The sequence below is a fragment of the Periplaneta americana genome, chromosome 10, assembly GCF_040183065.1.
Source record: "Periplaneta americana isolate PAMFEO1 chromosome 10, P.americana_PAMFEO1_priV1, whole genome shotgun sequence".
Classification (NCBI taxonomy): Eukaryota; Metazoa; Arthropoda; class Insecta; order Blattodea; family Blattidae; genus Periplaneta; species Periplaneta americana.
The window spans coordinates 53939511-53960554 of NC_091126.1; the positions used below are offsets into that span (position 1 = coordinate 53939511).

General features: G+C 34.1%; 1 protein-coding gene across 5 annotated transcripts in view; it reads right to left on the bottom strand.

Moving 5' to 3' along the window:
• Positions 1 to 21044, bottom strand: part of mei-9 (DNA repair endonuclease XPF mei-9) — an 81275-nt gene that overhangs the window by 4184 nt on the left and 56047 nt on the right. For all 5 annotated transcript variants that reach the window (XM_069837498.1, XM_069837494.1, XM_069837496.1 and 2 more), the window contains 9 exons: positions 19629 to 19786; positions 19077 to 19334; positions 13772 to 13951; positions 10932 to 11069; positions 9831 to 10067; positions 7110 to 7283; positions 5824 to 5964; positions 3949 to 4149; positions 1938 to 2110 (listed from right to left, as the gene is read on the bottom strand). In XM_069837498.1, the coding sequence (XP_069693599.1) occupies positions 1949 to 2110; positions 3949 to 4149; positions 5824 to 5964; positions 7110 to 7283; positions 9831 to 10067; positions 10932 to 11069; positions 13772 to 13951; positions 19077 to 19334; positions 19629 to 19786 (1649 nt within the window). In that variant the 3' untranslated portion in view covers positions 1938 to 1948. The remainder of the gene's footprint in view (positions 1 to 1937; positions 2111 to 3948; positions 4150 to 5823; positions 5965 to 7109; positions 7284 to 9830; positions 10068 to 10931; positions 11070 to 13771; positions 13952 to 19076; positions 19335 to 19628; positions 19787 to 21044) is intronic.

Consider the following 21044-nt stretch of genomic DNA (forward strand, 5'->3'; position numbering starts at 1 on the left):
AATCAAGGCTAAAGTTAAGAGACTGATATTCAGACATGACTTCTGAATATTCCATCATGTTCTGGAACTTAACATTTCTAATGTTTCGAAACTACATACAGGTTCCATCATCAGAGCAAACAGGTATGACCAGAGGAGTCACCTATTCTGTTGGGCTCGTTATATCCAGATACTCCAAATAACTGAATTCAATAACGATAACTTTAAAGAGAGAACAATGATATCAACGAAATAATAAGTAAATCAATTTGTGTAATGTGAAAATAAGTAATTACTGGCCATTGCTGACCATGTTGTCACTCATTCTGTGTAATAATCAACTTATGATTTAGTGTGATGTACTGTTTCTCTGGAAAGGCTGTGTACACTAAATGAGGCTGCTCAATGAAAACCCTCTGTACCACTTATAATACAGTGTTGCTAGAAAGTTTAGGGACAGCTTATAATTCTTATAAAATGCTGCCCTGGCCTTAAATTAGTAGAGAAACTAACAATGTTTTTAACTGTTAATTAACAATAGCAAAGACTAATTTTTAGTGCAATTTCGGTATTTATATGATGACTGTTACTCTTTATAGAGAATTTATGTTTTTCAAACAAAATAAAAAATCTTACATTTTCAATATTAAAGTTGAAAAGAAATTAGTAACTAATTGGTGCATGATTCTCAACTGTTGCTGGATGATGTAAGATATATTACTCTTTAAATTAATAAAGATCAAATATTTGTAAAAAAAATTTCTTTGTGAATGTCCTAGCAGTTTCTAAGGTTTGACGTTTTTAAAAAATGGGGAAATTTTGTTATTAGTCAGTTCATCTGTAACTGCTGAATGGAGGCAGTTATAGCTAAGGTTTGCACAGCTGCGTCCCCCCTACCACTGTAATCCCAAGGCACACAGCTCCATTCTATGAATGATTCCATGTGAAACTGAACACCTATGAAACATAAAAACTTAGTATTTGCTCAAATTTTTATGCAATCCCTAGATTAAACGGAATAACCCTTCTGTATTTTTTCGGGTGGACACAATTATTTAGCCATTTATTAAATATTTTTTCCGTAAATTTTCGTGTAACTTAATATGAAAATCATTATTCATAAGATTCTATAAATCATAGACATTCTATGTTTATATCAATTTAAAGTGCAAGAACTGGACTATGTTTTAAGTTTCAATCAAAGCACAAAATTGACCCCTTTTAGGGGTTATATTTTTACAATATGTTTTTATATAGCAGGAATTTACTTCCAAAAGAGGGAAAAAGTATCATTATATTCTTTGAAATGTTTTACGTAGAACTGCGCTGGTATCAGAATGGTATTCGAATAATTAGTAACTGTAGAAATAATTTACTGATAACATGTTTGGGGCAGAAGGCTCTGATTGGGTGAAACCTGTGCTAGTCGGAGTAAGAGGGAGTGATGAGAAGACTCCTTCTCAATGAAAGGCTGATATCAGTGGTGAGGTATTTCCATCTTCAGATTCAATCAACAAATACCATCTCACCACATTCAATCCACAGACACTATAAATCTCTCATTAAAAATCGATTACATATATTTTTCCTTATTCTGTGACCAGTAATTAGTAACATATGAAAATAGGAAGTTTTTCGAACAAATAAGTTCAAAATAAATGTCTGCAATATTAGGCTGCATGCAAAAGTGGCAATGCTCTTTGACTTCAGAGTAGCGTCAGCTTCAATGAGTAAATTGCTTTCAGTTTGTTTGCTTGGGAAGAGAAAATAATGGACCCCATTTAAACCACAAACACAAGATTTTTGTAAAGTATAACAAAACAAGAAGTTAAAATTCATAAGGTTTTCTTCTTTTTCAGTTATTTTATTACTGAAATATTTGCACTTATTTTCCTAACATCTAGTAAATTGGAGAAATAAAATGAAAATCACATTTACACCAAACCTAATGTACCCACCAGGGAAGTAATTATATTTTTCGTCTCTTGAAGGGAACTCGAGTTTTGCCTCGACCCCTGCCAAAAAATTTGGAGCCTATTTCAGGTTCTTCTACTGACTGGTATACTTTGTGAAGTCCATCAAATAGGCTTTGTGCTTCACCACTGTTGTTCACCAGCTCTGTTAATTCATCCTAAACAAAACACGCAATTAATAATAGTTATTACATTCTACAATAAAGTGTACAATTGCCACACACAGATACAATAACTTGAAGTTTCTGTGGTGGCTTGAATATGGTAGAATCACTTTAAATTATAAATTAAAATTCCAGTATTTCTATGGCATTCAGTAACCACAATTTTAATATACGGGTTGTTTGTAAGTCCCCATTGAATTTTTGTGGAATAATTTATACCTTTTTCTAATATTACAAGAAGTGTGTTTGTCAACATGTTTATTACAGAGGAAAGAGTAGCCACTGTGAGCACATGATCACGTGGATTTACCTATGAGCAAGTTAGAAAAGCTTTTAGTTCACCAATTCCAAAAAGGGTGATTATTCAGCTGCTTGTGAATAAATTTAAGCAAACAGGAAGTGTTAAAGTAGACAACCGTCTAGGTAGGGCATCCACATGACAGGAGAGTGTACGACGAATTCAAGAAGCAATTGAACGTAGTCCGAGTGCATCTACTTACCACATCAGTAAAAAGTTCAACATACCTCATACCACAGTGTGGAAAGTTTTAAGTTTCACATTGAAAAAATGAGTCTACCATTTACAAGTCCTTCACAAACTGGAAGATGAAGACTGCAGCTCGTGAGACAATGTGTTTTGATCTGCTGGAGTCTGATAACAATGAAGAGTTGATGCTAAACATTTTATTCAGTGACAAAGCGTAACTCCACACCCGTGGCAATGTAAACAAACATAATGTTGTATATGGGCAGACAAACAGGCAAATGCAATACTCCTAAAGTGAATTTATGGTTAGGCATAACCATGAACCCACGAATAACATCTGCAGTCCATTCATATTGTAGAACCTACAATCAGTGGCATAATTTTCCTTGACATGCTGCAACAATTTTTGCATACACAGTTGGTGCAAGATGGCATTGCTGAAGCTGTAGTATTTCAACAAAATGAAGCACCTTCATATTTTGCGACTGTTCTTCGTGACTAATTAAACAAAATCTTTCCAGACAGGTGGATTGGTAGTCTTACAATGACTATGGGCCTCCATGTTCACCAGACCAAACACCTTTAGATTTTTTGCTTGGGGGTTTATTAAATCCAAGTTGTATGCAACGAAAATGAATAACCTTCAGAACCTCAGAACTCGCATTAGGGACGTAGTTGCAATGATTACACCATCTATAATGCAGAATGATTTTCTTGCAAAGAAGAAATGCTGGGAGTAGTATTCTGAAATGTGGGGTGGACACATCAAAATGAATTAAAATCCATCGTACTGAACATATCAAACAGGATGTTAAATATTTCGTTCTATTAATATTTCACTTGTTTCACTAAAATGGATTTGAACTTTATGAACACTGTATTCTGAAACTGATTATCCTAAACTGCTATTATAATAGCAATAATTTTAAACATATTGATTTCATCGTATATGTGATACAGTAACAAAGTAACTTGCAGTTTTATGTTGAAATAGAATTTAATGTTTGAAAACTAGCAAAGTTGAGGAATGTCTAAGTGATCACATTTGGATCGAATGATAAATCAACCAGCCAAGAGTGTATTTGTTTAGGATTCAGAATTATGTAATTTATTAATTAACATACGAGAATAATATTGTCTTAATTAAAGGGAATGAACAAATATTTACTTGAAGCTAGAAATTACAATTACTTTGCTAGCAGAATATGCAAATGCTGATACAAATTATTTTGCTGCTGCAACATGGAATGAGAAACAGAAACGACACTGACAACAAAACCCCACTACTCTCTACTGTAGAATTTAAATGTACGAAAAAAGTAACCATGTACTGTGAACTACTTACTTTGGATAATGTTAGCAGATGATCGAGAGACTGGCCTTTGAGCAATAATAATCGCTGATTTTTTGTCGTCACTCCAGGGAGCTTAGTGACAAGATCATGTATAGCTGTATTCCATTTTTCCATCACTTCTGATTCAAGCTCAGATTCAATGTCCATTCCTATAGCTGCAGCTGCTGTTGGATCTGGTTCCTCTCGTCCTTGCTGAAAATATAAGATATTTCCTATCAGAAATGAAGATGATATGTATGCTGATACTTCATTTCTATGATGTACCAGTATAGCAAATTTGATCGAGATACACTGCTCTGCCGAATTAGTAGAATGCGTTTGAGTCTAAAGAAAGCAGAAAACAGTACAATGTGGTCTCCTGTGACGAGAATTCAAGATTCAAGCCTCTGCATACCGGTAAGGCATCATGTCACAAAATGTTCACACCTAAGTACAGTCAACTCCGGATATAGTGAATCTCTACGGACTTGTATATTTCGTTCACTATATCCGAAAAGTCTCTCCCCTAATCTTAAATGACAGAAATGAATGAAATTGTGAACAAGAAAATAAAATATTTCATTTTTGTGAAATAGATTACACTGTATACTGTATATTATTACTCACAGTTGATTTACATAAACTATGTTGTCAACCCACGTCTGCTTGCAAAAAACCATGTTCAATGTCACTTGTAATATTAGCCTTATCTTCCAAACAAAACACTTTATGCTTCGACATTTTTATAAAGTACATTCACTGTTGGAACACTAGAAACAGACGATCAGGTAGAAATTACAAATGCTGTTATGGTGTGACTGCATACTCAGCCTTGGAATTTCCAGGGTCACTTAATGAAAACTGGGAGAGAGATGGAGTTTGAAAGCCATCGAAATCTTACCTTCATTTATGCTCTGGACATAATGTCCGTCCCCTTTTAATAAAAGAAGGCAATTTCATTTTCCGTTGTTTCAATGCTATCTGTCATAATGGAAATGTTTCTGAGAACAAAAGGCAACCCTTTGATGGTGGAGGATTAGAAATAACAATAGAGTAGAGTGCCTGAGAATAGAATGTCAACCCTTGAGGCAAAGTCGTCACGTGTTGCCTGGATTTACAGTACAGCTCACTGTCTAGGAATCACTAATCCTACCTTTGTCCTTTGACTAAAGGAGTAAGAAACTTTGAATGTTGTTCTCAACACATTCTTTCAATTTGATACAAGGTCTGACTTCAAATAAGAATTTGTCAGGATACCAGGTTCACTATAACCGAAGCGAGGGTTCACTATAAACAGAAATATTAATGTACGTTTTAATGTATGCAGGTCGGGACCAACGATTTAGGTTGACTATAGCCGAATGTTCACTATAACCGAGTTCACTATATCCAGAGTTGACTGTATTGTTGACAATGTAAATATCATTCAGTGCCTCGAAAACAGCGCAAGTATCAAGGATATTGCTGGAGAGTTTAAAGTAATATTTATTTGTTTATTTATTCATTCATTCAATTTTTATTTAGTTTATTTATTTTGTTTACTTCTTTGTTTATTTACTTATTTATTTATTATTGTATTTTATAGATAGGTATATTCTAGGAAATAAAATTGATTTGTAGTAACATTGTATCAGATTCACTTTTTATAACGAATTAATAACTCTTAAATACCCATTCCCGTATGATTGATGTTTTCCTGTCCATAATATTCCTAGAGTTTCATGCTCTACATTTTGCCGATTGCAGGAGACTTGCTCCGTGTGTTATATCTAAGTAGGTGAACGCTGACCTTCTCCTATATCAACAGAGCAGTGTAATGATTAGAAATATGAATGCTTAGCTTTGTAGCACTATGTGATCTATCATTTATTTGATATTTTTACTTACCTTAAGTTCTTCAAACAGTTGGGCCGTGGCATAGGGACTAGGTGACCAAACTAGTTTCAATTTCGGGAAGTGCAATGTCAAGAGTTGGAGCTTTGCTGCAACATCGTTGGATGTAATATCATTACTCACATAGTAGCTGCCCTGCAACATGAAAATCAGTGTCAAATTTCTTCCAGCATTAAAGACTCAATGCAAAAGAAATGGTTGCTGTACAATACCAGATAAACAGATTAGCTATATTAAGTCGTTCTGACTTCATATTTGAAGGGGCCAAGGTCCGAAAACTGAGTTGAACCATATTGACTGACGTCTTTCGAAGTTTTAATTAATTTTCGTGCACAATTCGTGATTTAATACGTTACAGTAAGGCATCATTTTCATCTTCATCATCATCATTATAATAATTATTATTGTTATTTTAATCACAGTATTTGTAACATAATGTTGATCAGGGTAGATCTTACAATATGACTGTGTCCCAGTACTAATGATATAAGTACCTTGATTAACTTTTGCTCTGCTTCCTGGGCCCCTAAGTGTTCTATTGTACCATATGCCAACTAAAACTGTAAGGACCCCAATTTTTTTTTTAATTCCAGAAAAAATATACTTATTTACAAATGAAGGGTACACGGGAAAAACGAACAATGTCAAAATGCTCTTAAGGGTGATGTCATTATCTAATTCACTATATTACTACAAACTTTAGTGTTATTTTTATTAAAAGTGGTAAAGGAGAATTAAAACCATGGATACACTCATCATTTCCTTCATTTCAAGTAGAAACATCAATAAATTTTGGAGTAATATACTGAAATAGATCACTATCCCACCTCTAATGGAAACGTGACATTGTTCGTTTTTCCCGTGTACCCTTCAAATGGCTTTTTGAGAACCAGGTTCATTGTTGCCCTCATGTAGAATATGTACAAGCTCCATCTAGTGATTTACAAGGTCCAAAAACCACTTCTTTAGTGTCGAGAAACTGAAAAGCTGTATATTTTGCAGCATCACAATGCTTTCGCTATATATTTTGTGTAACAAGAAAATAAATGTTGATGATTCTTGATCTACCAATGAACATGAAATGAGTGAAAACTCTCTAGCAGGGCTATTTTGCAAATGTTTCTCGTTTAGTTAGTACTTATTGGACAGTTCGAAGTTCTGCAATGAAGTCCCATTTGCAGAAATAGGGAACTTGGAGCCTAAGTTACAAAGTTACACTGTGTATATGTATTACTGTAAATGTGACAGAACGAAAGTAGTTTCAATATTAACTGAATTACCTGTAGTGCAAAAGGTTTATTCTGGTCAAATTCTATAAGGAGCATTGGCTTTGCATAATGTCTTGTCATAGAAAGAGCTTGGTTGTAAAGTCGTCCAGAGTTGAGAGAGCCAATCAAGTCACTTACACTTTTCCTCTCTACACATAATTCTGGTGTTAGTATGTAATCTCCAACCTGCAATATAAGTAAAAGATTAGAGGATATTAATAATAAACACAAGAATCTTGTAAAAGTAATTTTAATGCAATAGGAGAACTGACAGTAATTATTACGTAAATTAAATGTATTTCAGTATCTCATTTTGATTCTAAGAAAAACAACAAATTTTGTTTCATATCAATGCGTGATTAGATAATCAAAAGTCACTATTCTTCACATGATGGTTAGATATACAAGACTGATGGAAACATTTCCTCACATCAACAAGGTACCGGTATGTGCATGGATGAATATATAATAGGATGCGAAACTTACTGAGTTTCCCATAACACATACTAGAGGCGCTGTTGTAGAAATTGATCTTGCTGCCACCTGTTGGGAGGAGGGGCGTTATTACATCTAGCAGCGCACCAAGTGGCGAAAAGAGTAACTACTCCATGCATTTAGCAGCGCACCAAGTGGCGAAAAGAGTAACTACTCCATGCATTTAGCAGCGAATCTGGTGACGAAAATGTTAAACTTTGCAGAAAGTATTCCCTCCCATCCTCATCGATATTCAAAACTAACCCAATTTAAAATAAAACATTTACATTTTTATTCCTCATAGCATCTTCTACTGAAAATTCTTACCGGAGCCAACAGGAAGATAAAAGAGACGATCTATTTTACACTACCCGATTAAAATATAACCAGACAGAGACAAAAAATAAAGCAAAAGGTTAAATAATTGGGATTGTATTCTTTGGGTATTTATTGTTCAATGCAATGGAAAAATCTGCAAGAACTACTTAGATAGTTCAATTTATTATATTACTATTGCTTTACAATACATTCAACAACACTATTTTTACAACGTCCATAAACACCACTGTTTAACATACACTGCTTATACACACACGTAATATCACTTTTTAGCAAGTTTCTGTCTGCCATCTTGTCTCCTCGACGAGTCCTCTAGCAATATCTCGAACGGATAAATAGAGAACTCTGGGTAATGTACCCAACACGTAGTTCTAATGTTCACCATCTACGACGTTGGGCGCTGATCATCTTATTTCAGCCCCCCCGCCACCAGATGGTGCTGACCGCAAATTCGCATCCTATTATAATTATATTTATCCATGGTATGTGTGTGAGGCGTAATTTACATAATCTTATTGTCAAGATTATGTTGTTTCAATTTATATCTAATTATACCACCTTGGATTTGTTCTAAACTCTCACTAATTATAACACACAAGGAAATGATAAATTGCGATGAGTCTCAACAACACAAAATCTGTGTCACAATATACTACAGGTAGTATAATAATTTTACCATGGCACTGTCCAAAACATCAAGCTCTTCACGTAAATGTAGGATCAAAGAGGAATGCAAAGGTGACATTTTGTAATAAAATGGGGAGAAAATAAGAGGTTTATTATGTAATAAAATATTATAAGGTGTAAAATTAATAAATGATTACGTTTTTGTTTTTTGGAAAAATGTAAATTAGATTTTACTGCCATCCATCCATTTTAAAACTTTCAGGTTATTGAGAATATTTCTTTATTATTTACAAACCCCATGCCGATTGATGTTCAGAATGCTAATTAAAATTTATACCAAGAGCTAATACAAGTGAGAATATATAATTCTGAAAAGTACAGACTGCTTTTGAGTACTTGAAAAGTCACATTAAACTAAACTTGGTACATATCCCTAAAAAATTATTTTTATACGCACGTACATACACACAAGCAGTACAATACTCAAGTCTATTTCTGACCATTTTCCGAGATTTCCTTCTATATCTACTAAATCTATCACTTTCATTATTACTGGTCTTGCTAAGTGATATAATTGGTTCAAATACTAAGCTCGTAAGAACACAAATAAAAAGAAAATATTACAAATTAACTGATTTCACAGAATTGCTGATACAAAACGCAGTAAGCAATTGAAGTGAAATTCTTATTTCTGATATGTTATTGAATGGACACTGTTTTCACATGATAACCATAGTACTTCAGGATGTTTGCTTGTTGATGCTCTGCTGCATTTATATCACTCGCTCTATGTGGGATAAAGTCTCCATAACGGTAATTTGTCTGCTCTCATGTGAGAAATCTATTTCAAGACTCTTTTAAGTTGCAAGGAACTAACAACAACATTAATATATTAATGATTAAGGACATTAAGGACTATATAAAGGAATCCACGAGACTGGTGAGAGTCCTTTCCAGACTTTCAAACATGTTGGCAAAGCCAGAACAAGAACCCAAGTACAATACGATCTAGAGTCAGTGATGTCAATCACCAAATTGATGCAATGTTCATTTTATAACAAAGTGTATTAAACACCGATATTATATAACCTGTCATACATAAAATACTTTCTCAAATAGTCTGTTGCTGTTATTAGCAATTTCTTGGAAGAATAATATAAATACTAAAGTAAACTCTTTATATGATCAAAGAAATGAAAAGAAATTCTTATCTTCCAGAATGGAAATTAATTGGGTATGATTTACTTTGCAGACAGAGGAAAAAATGATATACAAATGATAGATTAAACAAACCTGTAATGTCACAGGTTCAATATCTATTCCTCTTCTGTGAATGAGTGACGGCAAATCACTTCTGAACTCCCGCATGTCAACAACAACTACAGCAGGCTTCTTCTCTTTAGAATTCAGGTCTTTGCCACCTTTACGAGAACTGGATGGTGCAATAGTTAGGTTAGGTCTAGATGGATCACGTGATAATTCTGCACAATCTTCAGACTTGCCATCCTGGCTTTCAGGCACTACCATCGACTGGAAAAATATATTCACAATTATTTTTACATGTACAATGGTGGAAGTTTGTTTACTATCAAATTAATAACATCATTTGGCTACTTAACTTAAACTGCCATATTCTTACAGATACAATTTTCTAGAAAAACGTAGTTTCTTTTTGGGAAAAGGGACAGAATCCATATTTAAATGTATATTAACATACAAATTATTTTATTTCTTTATAAAGGAATAAAAAAATTGATGTCGTCATGACGATATGAAATGGGATTTTATTAAAGGAAAAAAAGAAAATGAAATGATTTAAGAAAAGTACGGGATAAATTACTCACAGCTTAATTTTGATATTACTTAATGGTGGCTGAGAAAAAATTAGAAATATTAGAAAATATAGTGTGTTCATGAAAGCAGATATGAGCTGAAGTCTTTTGTTAGTTATTCTGCTTTCACATATTACTTTGTTGCAATAATACAGTCTTTGATGTTGAAGTTTTGAAGTTGGCGTAATACAATAGAGTTATTTAAAGTGCTAGTGAATGTTCGGTACTTTTCCTAACAGCGCTGTTCATCTCCTCTTTGCAGCACATTTGAGATGCCACTGAAGAAGACTGCTTTCCAGACAAAATGCAAATATACAAAGAAGTCTTATGCCAAATGACAAGAGTTCAATCCTTAATAGTCTGATAGTAAATGCTGAAGTTCTTTTCATGCTGAGCAAAAACATGGCTAGCTGTTCATCTACATTCTACATTGTTGTGGTTGTAATTGCATTTTATTAATATGCAATGACAAATGTAAGATACTGAACCAGCGAAACATTAGCAACTAACCATCCATTTTAATATTAGGATAACATCGGGATTAATAGAGTTAAATACATACAGCTTTCTCCTTGATAAGGAAGTCAAATGCTTCTTTCTCACGTCGTAACGATGTAAGGAAAGCCTGTTCTTCTACTGAACCACCATACATTAGGAAATACACCCGTAGCTGAAACTCTGGATGACTGCTTTGATACACCTGTTTAAAAAATAAAAATTGTTATTGAAAAACAGAATTATATTTTATTATTGCATTAAATTCTAGACCTAAAAATTTAACTGTTCATAGATTCCTCTGATATTTATCAAATCTTAGTCTGTTTCTAGTATACACAGAATTGAAGAAATATAATTTTTATACATCAATCACAAAGAACATCAGGTTTACAAGCTTCTGTGGTAAATATTGCAATCTACGATACTTCAGAAAATTACCCAATCTTTTTTTTTTTTTTATTTCGCAATGGCTGATGGAGAAATTTCACAATCATAATAAATGTTGAAACTGTAATATTTTATTAGGCTAGAGAATTTTCCATACAAAATATCGGGAACAATTAGCCATGTACCCTGGATGTTCCTGTACAAACTTGCATTGGATTTATGCACCCAATCTAAATCATTTTATTATATATATATATATATATATATATATATATATATATATATATATATATATATTCTAAATTATAGACATCAGCTCAAAGAATTTGAGTGACCACAAGGGTCCTGAATACAATAAACATGTACAATATAATGTGATGTGATACATTAGAGAAAAAAGAAAATTAATTGTTTAAGGCAAATATAAGTGGATTAATTGAAATACAGATGATGATGTAATATTTGATAAGAATCCTTGATAATATTTATAAGGACAGACATTACATAATCAAAAGGAATGTGAAGTTCCTTAAGATAATTCCATGTGAATTTGGAAATAGAACCTCTACTGCCAAACAGCAAACCAATGACAGACCATTGTTTAAGAGGGACGTTGTACTTTTGAGAAAGATAAGTCAGACAAGGTTCATATATGGACTTCTTCTCGATATCAACTTCGGTGGCCTGATTTAGGTTTCTTTCGAAACGGATAGTAGGATCAAGAACAAGAGCCCGTTTTAAGTGTCCGTTAATAGCAATTATGTCTGCCCGTCTGAAAGAACCATCTGATGATACACAATGTACTTCCTCATGAATGTCCCAATTTAAAGTTTTTAACGATGTCGCCAAAGCATGTCGTACACGATGATGTCTAGCATTGATCAGCAGCTCGCCTTTAGGGCATTGTCCAAGCACGTGTCCAAGTGTTTCAAGCTCACTACAGTCTGGATGACGGCAGTGGGTTGTGCTTAGAGTTCTGCCCGGTATTGCACGAACCGCCGAAATATTGCTTGACATTTTTAAAGCATTGGTCCATTCTGAGGAAGATAGGCCCTTTCGATTGCTTACCCATGAGTTAGCCTTGGGGAGATCACTATAAACAATAACCCCTTTACCACGCAAGGTATGGTTTGTCCAAGTTTGGAATGCGTCATTTCTTAAGTGTTTACGAATTTTACGACCTGACCAGTGAAATTTAAATTGCAAAATTTAACTTAAAATTGCTGAGAGCAGATTTCATGAAGAGTATTGAAAGTGGAGTGGGTAGTCTGTTAAATAATTATTGAAAGCTCATCAGCTTAAAGAAATGTAAAATAAATTTTAAATGCATAATTACATAAATATGAGGTGGTGAAAGAAACTCAATTCAACATTTTAACTTCTTGAAGATGTGACTAATTTTGCAATTATGACCAGGTGTAAAATTTTATGTTTCATAACATGGGAACATTTTAAGCAAAAAAGTCAGTGTTGTGAGGAATTACTTCAAGTTGAATGATTAAACTAAAAGCTGTAGATTTTTCATTTATCTGTGTTTTGTAATAAGGTGTGTGTGTGTGTCTAATGCCTACCCACTTCACTTTACGTGATTCAGGTTCCGCATACTGCGGATAGATGGCAGAACTGTGACCCATTTTCAAATTGCACACCACTTCGGTGGACCACGTTCTGCATTTTGTAATAAGGTTACAGTAAGATTTTTACACTTGCTTTAGATTTATTTCTAAGCATTCTGAGAATAAAATGTTTAAACAAATTGTTACATTACTTATAATTAATGAGAATAATTCTCAAAACATGTAAATCTATCAAATTACTACTATTGTATCTGTAAATTCTGTAAGTAAATGCAGTTTTGTTACATGAGCAGGTGCATGCTATACTTTTACAAAGACCTCAACCTTCCTTTTTCAACTGACTTTTCACAGTTGGATTAAAGATAAATCATGTTCATCTTATGAAAGATGAAGAAAGTAGTGGAAAAGTAAGAGTCAAGTACCTTACTACAGTATTTGAAAAAAAAAAAAAAAAACTACACGTGTTTTAGTTTTTAAAACAAGGACACTTGCCAAAAGCTTAATATAGTAATTTGCAGTTCATTTTATATTTCAGATGCGTCTAGTAATATCATAAAATAATGTTATAAATTTTCAATCAAAGACACAACTATCTGCAAATGTTTATTTGCTACATGAATATAAGTATATAAATGTTTTCAACTTGTGGGGCATAATCAGATATATTAAAATTATGTGATCTGAACACATAATTTTAATATATCTGATGATGCCCCACAAGGCGAAAACGTTTATATACCTTATATTCATGTAGCAAATAAACATTTGCAGATAGTTGTGTCTTTGATTGAAAATTTATAACATTATTTTATGACTTAATATAGTAGTCTGTTTAAAGAATTTCAACCCTTACTACTTAAAATCTACGTTTGGTAGTTAATGCTCATTACAGTATTCAACAACACAATTTTTAAAATACGAAAAAGTCACAAAAGAATACCTCAAGACGTCTCACAGTTGCCATATCAGCATCGTACATAACGACAAATCTTGGCTTCAATGCATGCAGACTTCTGGACAATGCAAGAGGATCGCCATACTTCTTGAATGTCTGCAGGACAACAACAGGTGCCTTGAATGGCTCTGCAGATTTTCCTTCAACAATTCCCTCACTTTCACCCTATTTGTAAAAGATAAGAGTATTCATCATAAGCACTTTTAACTGCAAAAATTATTTATATCAGAAAAAAAGAATTTTTAGTCCTAAATACAAATACATAATGAGAGTCCCTAAAAATTATAGTTACCTCAATTAAGTAACAAATTTACAAAATTTTTTGCAAGAAGATTTATTTAACAATTATAACATAGGTATTATAGACTTCATTCCAGGAGCTTAAAAAAGACAATGGAGATTCTATTCACAGAATACCTGGTGCCAATGTGAGTGGCAGACAAGTCTGCTAGCACTACATGCAAAAGAAAGAGTGATAAGAGTGAAATGAAACAAGGAGACTGTTGGTTAAGATAAAAAAGAGACAAGGAAATAAAGGGCATGTTTTACATGTATGGATGCTGTAAGGGAAGTGAAAGAATTAGGAAAGAGGACATTGTTTTAATAGATTAACAAGTGCCAGTCCCTCTCAAATGAACAAGATATAAACAGGGCCAAGAATCCTCTGTTTTTCTTGCATGCTCTTCTTATTGGCAGGCTGTTGGGCTCAAGATAATTATGATAACCTTCAGTGATCACTTGCCAGACTGTAGTGTTATGAAGCAGCAAGAATGCACTGAGAAATAATGATAAATTAGGTGTAAATGTCTTACACAGAATATGTTACATTATAAGGAAAATGAGAAAGTTGGTTTTCTCTTTCCTGGATTTAGATGAAGTATGTATATTTTAAGAGAAGCAGCTAGGCAAGTAAATATGAAAGATAATATTCGCAAATGGAAAATAAAAACACTATAAAATGTGGAAAGTCAAGAAATTACTCTGTGAGAGAATGTTTCATGATACAAATGACTAAGTAACAGATCAAAAGAACTTTGACAAGATCACCTATTTTATCTAGTGAAATTAAAATGTAAAAATTAATGTCATGTAGGAGATAGGCATTGCATTCGAATGGGGAATGAGAAACTGCAAAGCAAAGAATTTCGATAGTATTGAGTAGTACATAGGGGATAATGACAGTGAAATATCTTCTGGTCCACACCTGTGGAGTAACGGTTAGTGCGTCCAGCTGCGAAACCAGGTGGCCTGGGTTCGATTCCTGGTCGGGGCAAGTTATGTGGTTTTTTTATGAGCAAATGCTGGGTAACTTTCGGTGTTGGACCCCGGACTCATTTCACTGGCATTATCACCTTCATCTCATTTAGACGCTAAATAACCTAAGATGTTGATGAAGTATCGTGAAATAACCTACTAAAAAATATATATATCTTCTGTAGGTTTATCTTTATCTTTCAGTATAATTAATAAAATGTACGAGGGGGATCCAGGAAATAACGACCGTTCGCGCATACCCGCCGCGCAGCTGACTCCCCTTCCTTGTTTGAAGGTCAACTGGCTTCCTTAAGGGAACCCGTATGTTAAAATTGACCAAAATATGCATTTTTAGATTTTTACTTAATATTATTCCTTATTCAATTCTGAACAGATTGATATATACATTATTAGCGGTAGGACCTTTTTGAATGTCTTTTTATGACTTTAAATGGCTGAGTGTGCGTGGGTATTTAAATGCATGCTAGCGTCACGCCCACTTCTGTAGTTCGTTCGACAGCAGGCTGTTTCTATCATTATTTTCTCCTTGAATTCATGTAAGAAGAAGAAGAAAACATGTACAAGACGAAAATTGTGTTGGCTACTCTGTTCTAGCACAGAGTAGCCAACAGTGCTTTGCTTGTTACAGTTGTGAGAGTGAATTAGCACGTGGCTTTGTTTATTGTGATTTTGTGGTGTTGTGAATATAGTTCATAGTGCTCTTATTGTGTAAATATGCCTAGAAGAAAGAGTTTTAATAAAGGGAAAAAACGTAAGTTCCGTGGCAATCAATATACAAATACAAACAGTGTTAGTTGTACCCCCAGCATTGAGGTTAGGGCAGAGAAAAACAATGAACCTACACCTAGCTCATCCAAGAAAAAACTTGTTTATTTGGAGAATGAGAATATAACAGGTATTGAAGGTGAAAATGTGTCATCATCTAGTAATAATAATATTATTATAGATTTAGGTATACTATCTGACTTCATAAAACAGCATGTGAAATGCAAATACTGCAATAGTGAAGACTGTGTGGAAATGTTTGAAAACATTAGTTCCAGGAAGGGATTGGCAACAAAAATAAATTTACATTGCAGTAATTGTGAAAGTGTAAAGTCCACAATGACATCTGCAATGAACAGAAATAGGCTGTACAATGTAAATACAAGACTTGTGTATGGTATGCGAAGCATTGGTAAGGGCAGACACGCTGCACAAACATTTTGTGCTATTATGAATCTTCCTCCTCCACCTGCTAGGTTTGACAGAGAAGTTTTCTTTATAAATGAATCCCTCTCTGAAATTGCAGAAGCCTCAATGAGAAAAGCTGCAATGGAAACTGTGGAGTTGAATGGTAACAACAGAGACATATGTGGGGCTTTCGATGGCAGTTGGCAAAAGCGGGGGAATACGTCACTAAATGGTGTTGTCACTGCAACATCATTACTCACGGGCAAGGTGTTGGCAGTGGAAATATTGACTAAATATTGTCAGACATGTTCACAGGGAAAGGGAACTGTACATAAATGTACAAAAAACTATAAAGGTTATAGTGGAGGAATGGAGGTGCAAGGTGCAGTGAACATTTTTAGGCAGTCTGAGGATTCTCTGAATATTCGGTATGTGCAATATCTTGGTGATGGTGACAGCAAGGGTTTCAAAAAGGTACAAGAAGACAAACCCTATGGGGAGGGGGTAGAAATTGAAAAACTTGAATGCATAGGCCACGTTCACAAGAGAATGGGAGCACGACTGGGAAGACTCAAGAAGGAGCTAAAGGGGATAAAACTGGATGATGGCAAGACACTCGCTGGAGCGGGTCGTTTGACCAATACAGAAATTGATCTCTTTCAGACCTACTATGGCTTAGCCATTAGAAGGAACACAGGGAATGTGGAAGAAATGAGGAAGAGTGTATGGGCTACATACTTCCATAAAATTTCAACCAACGAGAAACCATACCATCAACTCTGTCCCAAAGGTCTGGATTCGTGGTGCGGTTATAATAAGGCACAAGCTCAAAATAAAGTATATGATCACAGACATTCCCTACCAGAAGCTGTCATGTTGAAGGTAAAGCCAATATTCAGAGATCTTGCTGACAAGAAGCTGTTAGAGAAATGTACACACGGCTGCACCCAAAACCCCAATGAAAGTTTCAACAACTGCATATGGGAAAGATTGCCAAAGACAGTGTTTGTGGGCCTGAATGTCCTCAAGACTGGTGTCCTGGATGCTGTTATCACTTTCAATGATGGCAGTAGCAGCAGAAAGAAAGTTCTGGAGTTGATGGGCATAAAACCAGGATTGAATATGGAACGTGCGCTATGTGCCATCGATGTCCGAAGAGTAAAAGAAGCTGAGAAAGCGATGCAAACCCAGTCAAAAGAGCATAGGACTGCAAAGAGGAACCAGAAAAGAAGACGAGAAGAGGAAGAAAAGGAGAAGGAAGATGATTACAATCCAGGGATGCATTGAAACTACAGTAATTGTAAGTTTGAACTTTATCCAGTTTTCTCAAAACTACATTTTTTATACTTTAGGTACACTTTTCTAAAAAACTATTGCAGCTATCAGTCTGAAATTTGGAACAGTGCTTTATTATTGTATTAGTAACTGTTTGCTACCACAATTACTGTTCTAACATTATTAGTTCCATTACCAGTCACACAGGATTGATTGTTTTTCTATGTAAATTAATTATAAAAAATGAAATTGATTTAAATAATGTTAGAAATAAGTCAGCATTCTAGCAGAGGTAGTAAATTATAGCCAAAAGCATTATTACTAGGCCTCCAAAGTTTCAAGTCTCTAGGCTTAATATATTCTTTGAAAAGTGTACCTATCAAATTGATTATGTATAATTAATTAGCATAATTTACATCTGAATTATTCCAAAACTACTATGTCGATTTATATGCAATTACAAATTATGTTTTCTCCTACTTTTAAGAACGAGTGTTCAAAATTTTATCTCATTATATGCAAAAACAGCCTAGTTACTTAAAAATATGTAAATGCATGAAAATCTAAAATTTTAACATACGGGTTCCCTTAACATGTGTTCTCATAATGTTGTGAGTACTGGTTGCAACAAGTCGCTATTGTGCATTTTGTGTTACTTCAAAATGAACGACGTGATTGATAATCCTGCCGACTGTGTGAGGAGTGTGATTCGATTTTTGAATGCCCGACATTTGAAACCTGCAGAAATTTACCGGCAATTGAAAGAAGTGTATGGTGATACTGTAATGAATGAAATAAATGTGAGAAAATGGCGCGAAATGTTCAACAATGGGCGAACAAATGTCCACGATGAAACTCGACACGGACGCCCATCACTCATCACAGAAGACCTGAAGACTAAAGTGAACGACAGAATCTTGCAAGACAGGCGCACATAACTCGACGAATTGCTGAAAGACTTTCTGGGTGGTACGCGTTTTGGAAGTGATGAAGAGTTGAAGAAGACAGTGAATACCTGGCTTAATGAACTGGCGGCAGAGGAGTATAACACGGGAATTCTAAAGCTAGTGAACAGATACGACAAATGTTTAAATGTAGGTGGTGATTATGTAGAGAAGTAAAGGAAGCTTCAGTTATGTAACAGACTTTGTTTTTTCAAATAAATATATTTTTTTTAATTATTACAACAAAACGGTCGTTATTTCCTGGATCCCCCTCGTAAATTATACGAAAATTCTTGTGAATTACATTCTGTATTTTAAATATTACTAATATTGTTTTTTGACTAATTTAAGTATTTACACATATGCATCCGAAGTGCACTGAACATTCATGTAAGAATGCTTTAGTTCTTAGCAACTGTTCAACTAGTATCAAAGGAAGTTGCCATAACAATTTCTCAATCCCTTCATGTCAAAATGCAAGGATCAAGGAAAAAATTGTTTGAATTGATAATTAAGATATCTCTTTGATCATATCCACTAACTTATGGTTTATTTCATTCTTCTCTTATTTCAATAAAATGGAGACTTTATGTACAGATTGCTTCCAATGAAGGAACTAATACCTGATCATATTCGACATACTGAGGTTCCTCCTTAATATCTGTGATAATTTTCTCCTCAGAATCTAGTTTTACTTTCTGAGACAGAATGTAGCTTTCTTTGTTTTCTTCACTGTCATCCACTTCATTCTTCTCTTCCACTGGTTCCGCAGGTTTGCTGGTTGATTTTGTCGAAGTTTGAGGAGCACTCTTTTTCAAAGAACAGCGAAATGCTTTCTCATAAAGACTATGCAACATGTCTTCGGCACCAACAGTAAGATACTGCAACATAATTAACAATGCCTGAATCCCTAACACATGAACTTCTATCAATATCAGTCAACAATTTTCATTCCAATAGAAACTTATGTGAAAGACTCCAAAATTTGAGAACTTCTTTCATGTTACAGAGATATAAAATATATATAATATTAAAACCATACTCTTTAACATATGGTTTCAGTTCCTTTCTCAATATAAAGCAGAAAAAGAAAAGCAATATAACGACTTCTTTGGGAACACAAGAAAAAGACATATCAAACTTTGCCATACTAGAACAAAAACTAAACAAATTACCTGCTTGAGTTGATTGCAGGTTCTAGAATCTTCCACAAGGACAAGAACTTTGTTATTGTAAGTTGAATCCTTTTCACAAATTTTTTTTGATAGTCCATCAATTTCCTCAAGCACCTCAGACAGAACTTGCCATTTGGGATTAACTTCTGGTTGAATATCTGTATAAGAGAAATTCCAGTTAGCATTACAAGATAGAAAACAAATTAAACATTAGTTTAGTACAAGCAAGCATATCTTCCTTAATCCAACATAATAATATTTTCTTATAGTTCTGGTAAACAGATAAATTGATATAGTAAATCTTACGAAAAATAATAACTTATTTTTTAAAACAATATACTTAAACTTTCAGAAAGTTGGTTTGTTTCTAATGCTGAGCTCTTGACAACTAAGACACTATAGCAAAAAATGTGACAAGAGATTTTAATACCTGATGATATTAAATTATTTATTTACTTGGTTATTTAACGACGCTGTATCAACTACGACGTTATTTAGCGTCGATGGCATTGGTGATAGTGAGATGATATTTGGCGAGATGAGGGCGAGGATTCGCCACAGATTACCTAACATTTGCCTTAAGATTAGGGAAAACCTCGGAAAAAACCCAACCAGGTAATCAGCCTAAGCGGGAATAGAACCCGTGCCTGAGTGCAACTCCGAATCAGCAGGCAAGTGCCTTAGCTGACAGAGCTACGCCAGTGGCTATATTAAATTATTTCCATAAAACAGGATAATGTAACCTTTGTAGAATATTTCAGGAGAAAAAGTAATAAAGTAACTGATATGAGAAAATGATGGTTCCGTGAAGATATTTAGGTAAACAATGTGAGAGGTATTTTATCACCTGGTGTTAAGTTTTTCTTTATTTATTAATTCAAGAGGAAAGGTAATAAAGTGACTAATACGTGAAAACGATAACTATGTGAAGATATTTAAATTTGAGATTGGTAATGAAATTCTGCACTTCTCACTTGATAGAATAATACAAAAATTTTACATTTCTAACTAAATGGAGTCTTTCTCGCTTTCAGTGTCCAAAATGTTAAGTGAAATTAGAGAAATCTGCAGATTCCAATTTTGATATTTCACATTTTACACCTAACTTCCACGTAGTGCCCCTGGATATGGTTATAGCCTAACAGAATACCGCAGAATCTTTGACTAAATACTATATACCACTACACAACTATCCTTTAATCAATAAATACACAGTTTTGCAATGGATTCTAAGTTACTATGAACTGACTGGGAATTAACCAGCTGATAAATAAGCGAAGCTGGCTTGTAAATTAGAATCGAAAGTGCAGCCTCGACTTCCACATAATTTATAGTAATAAAAAATACTTCAATATTCAAAGAAATTTTGACAGACAAATATATTATCTCTTGTAAAAACTGCAAACATCTGAAACA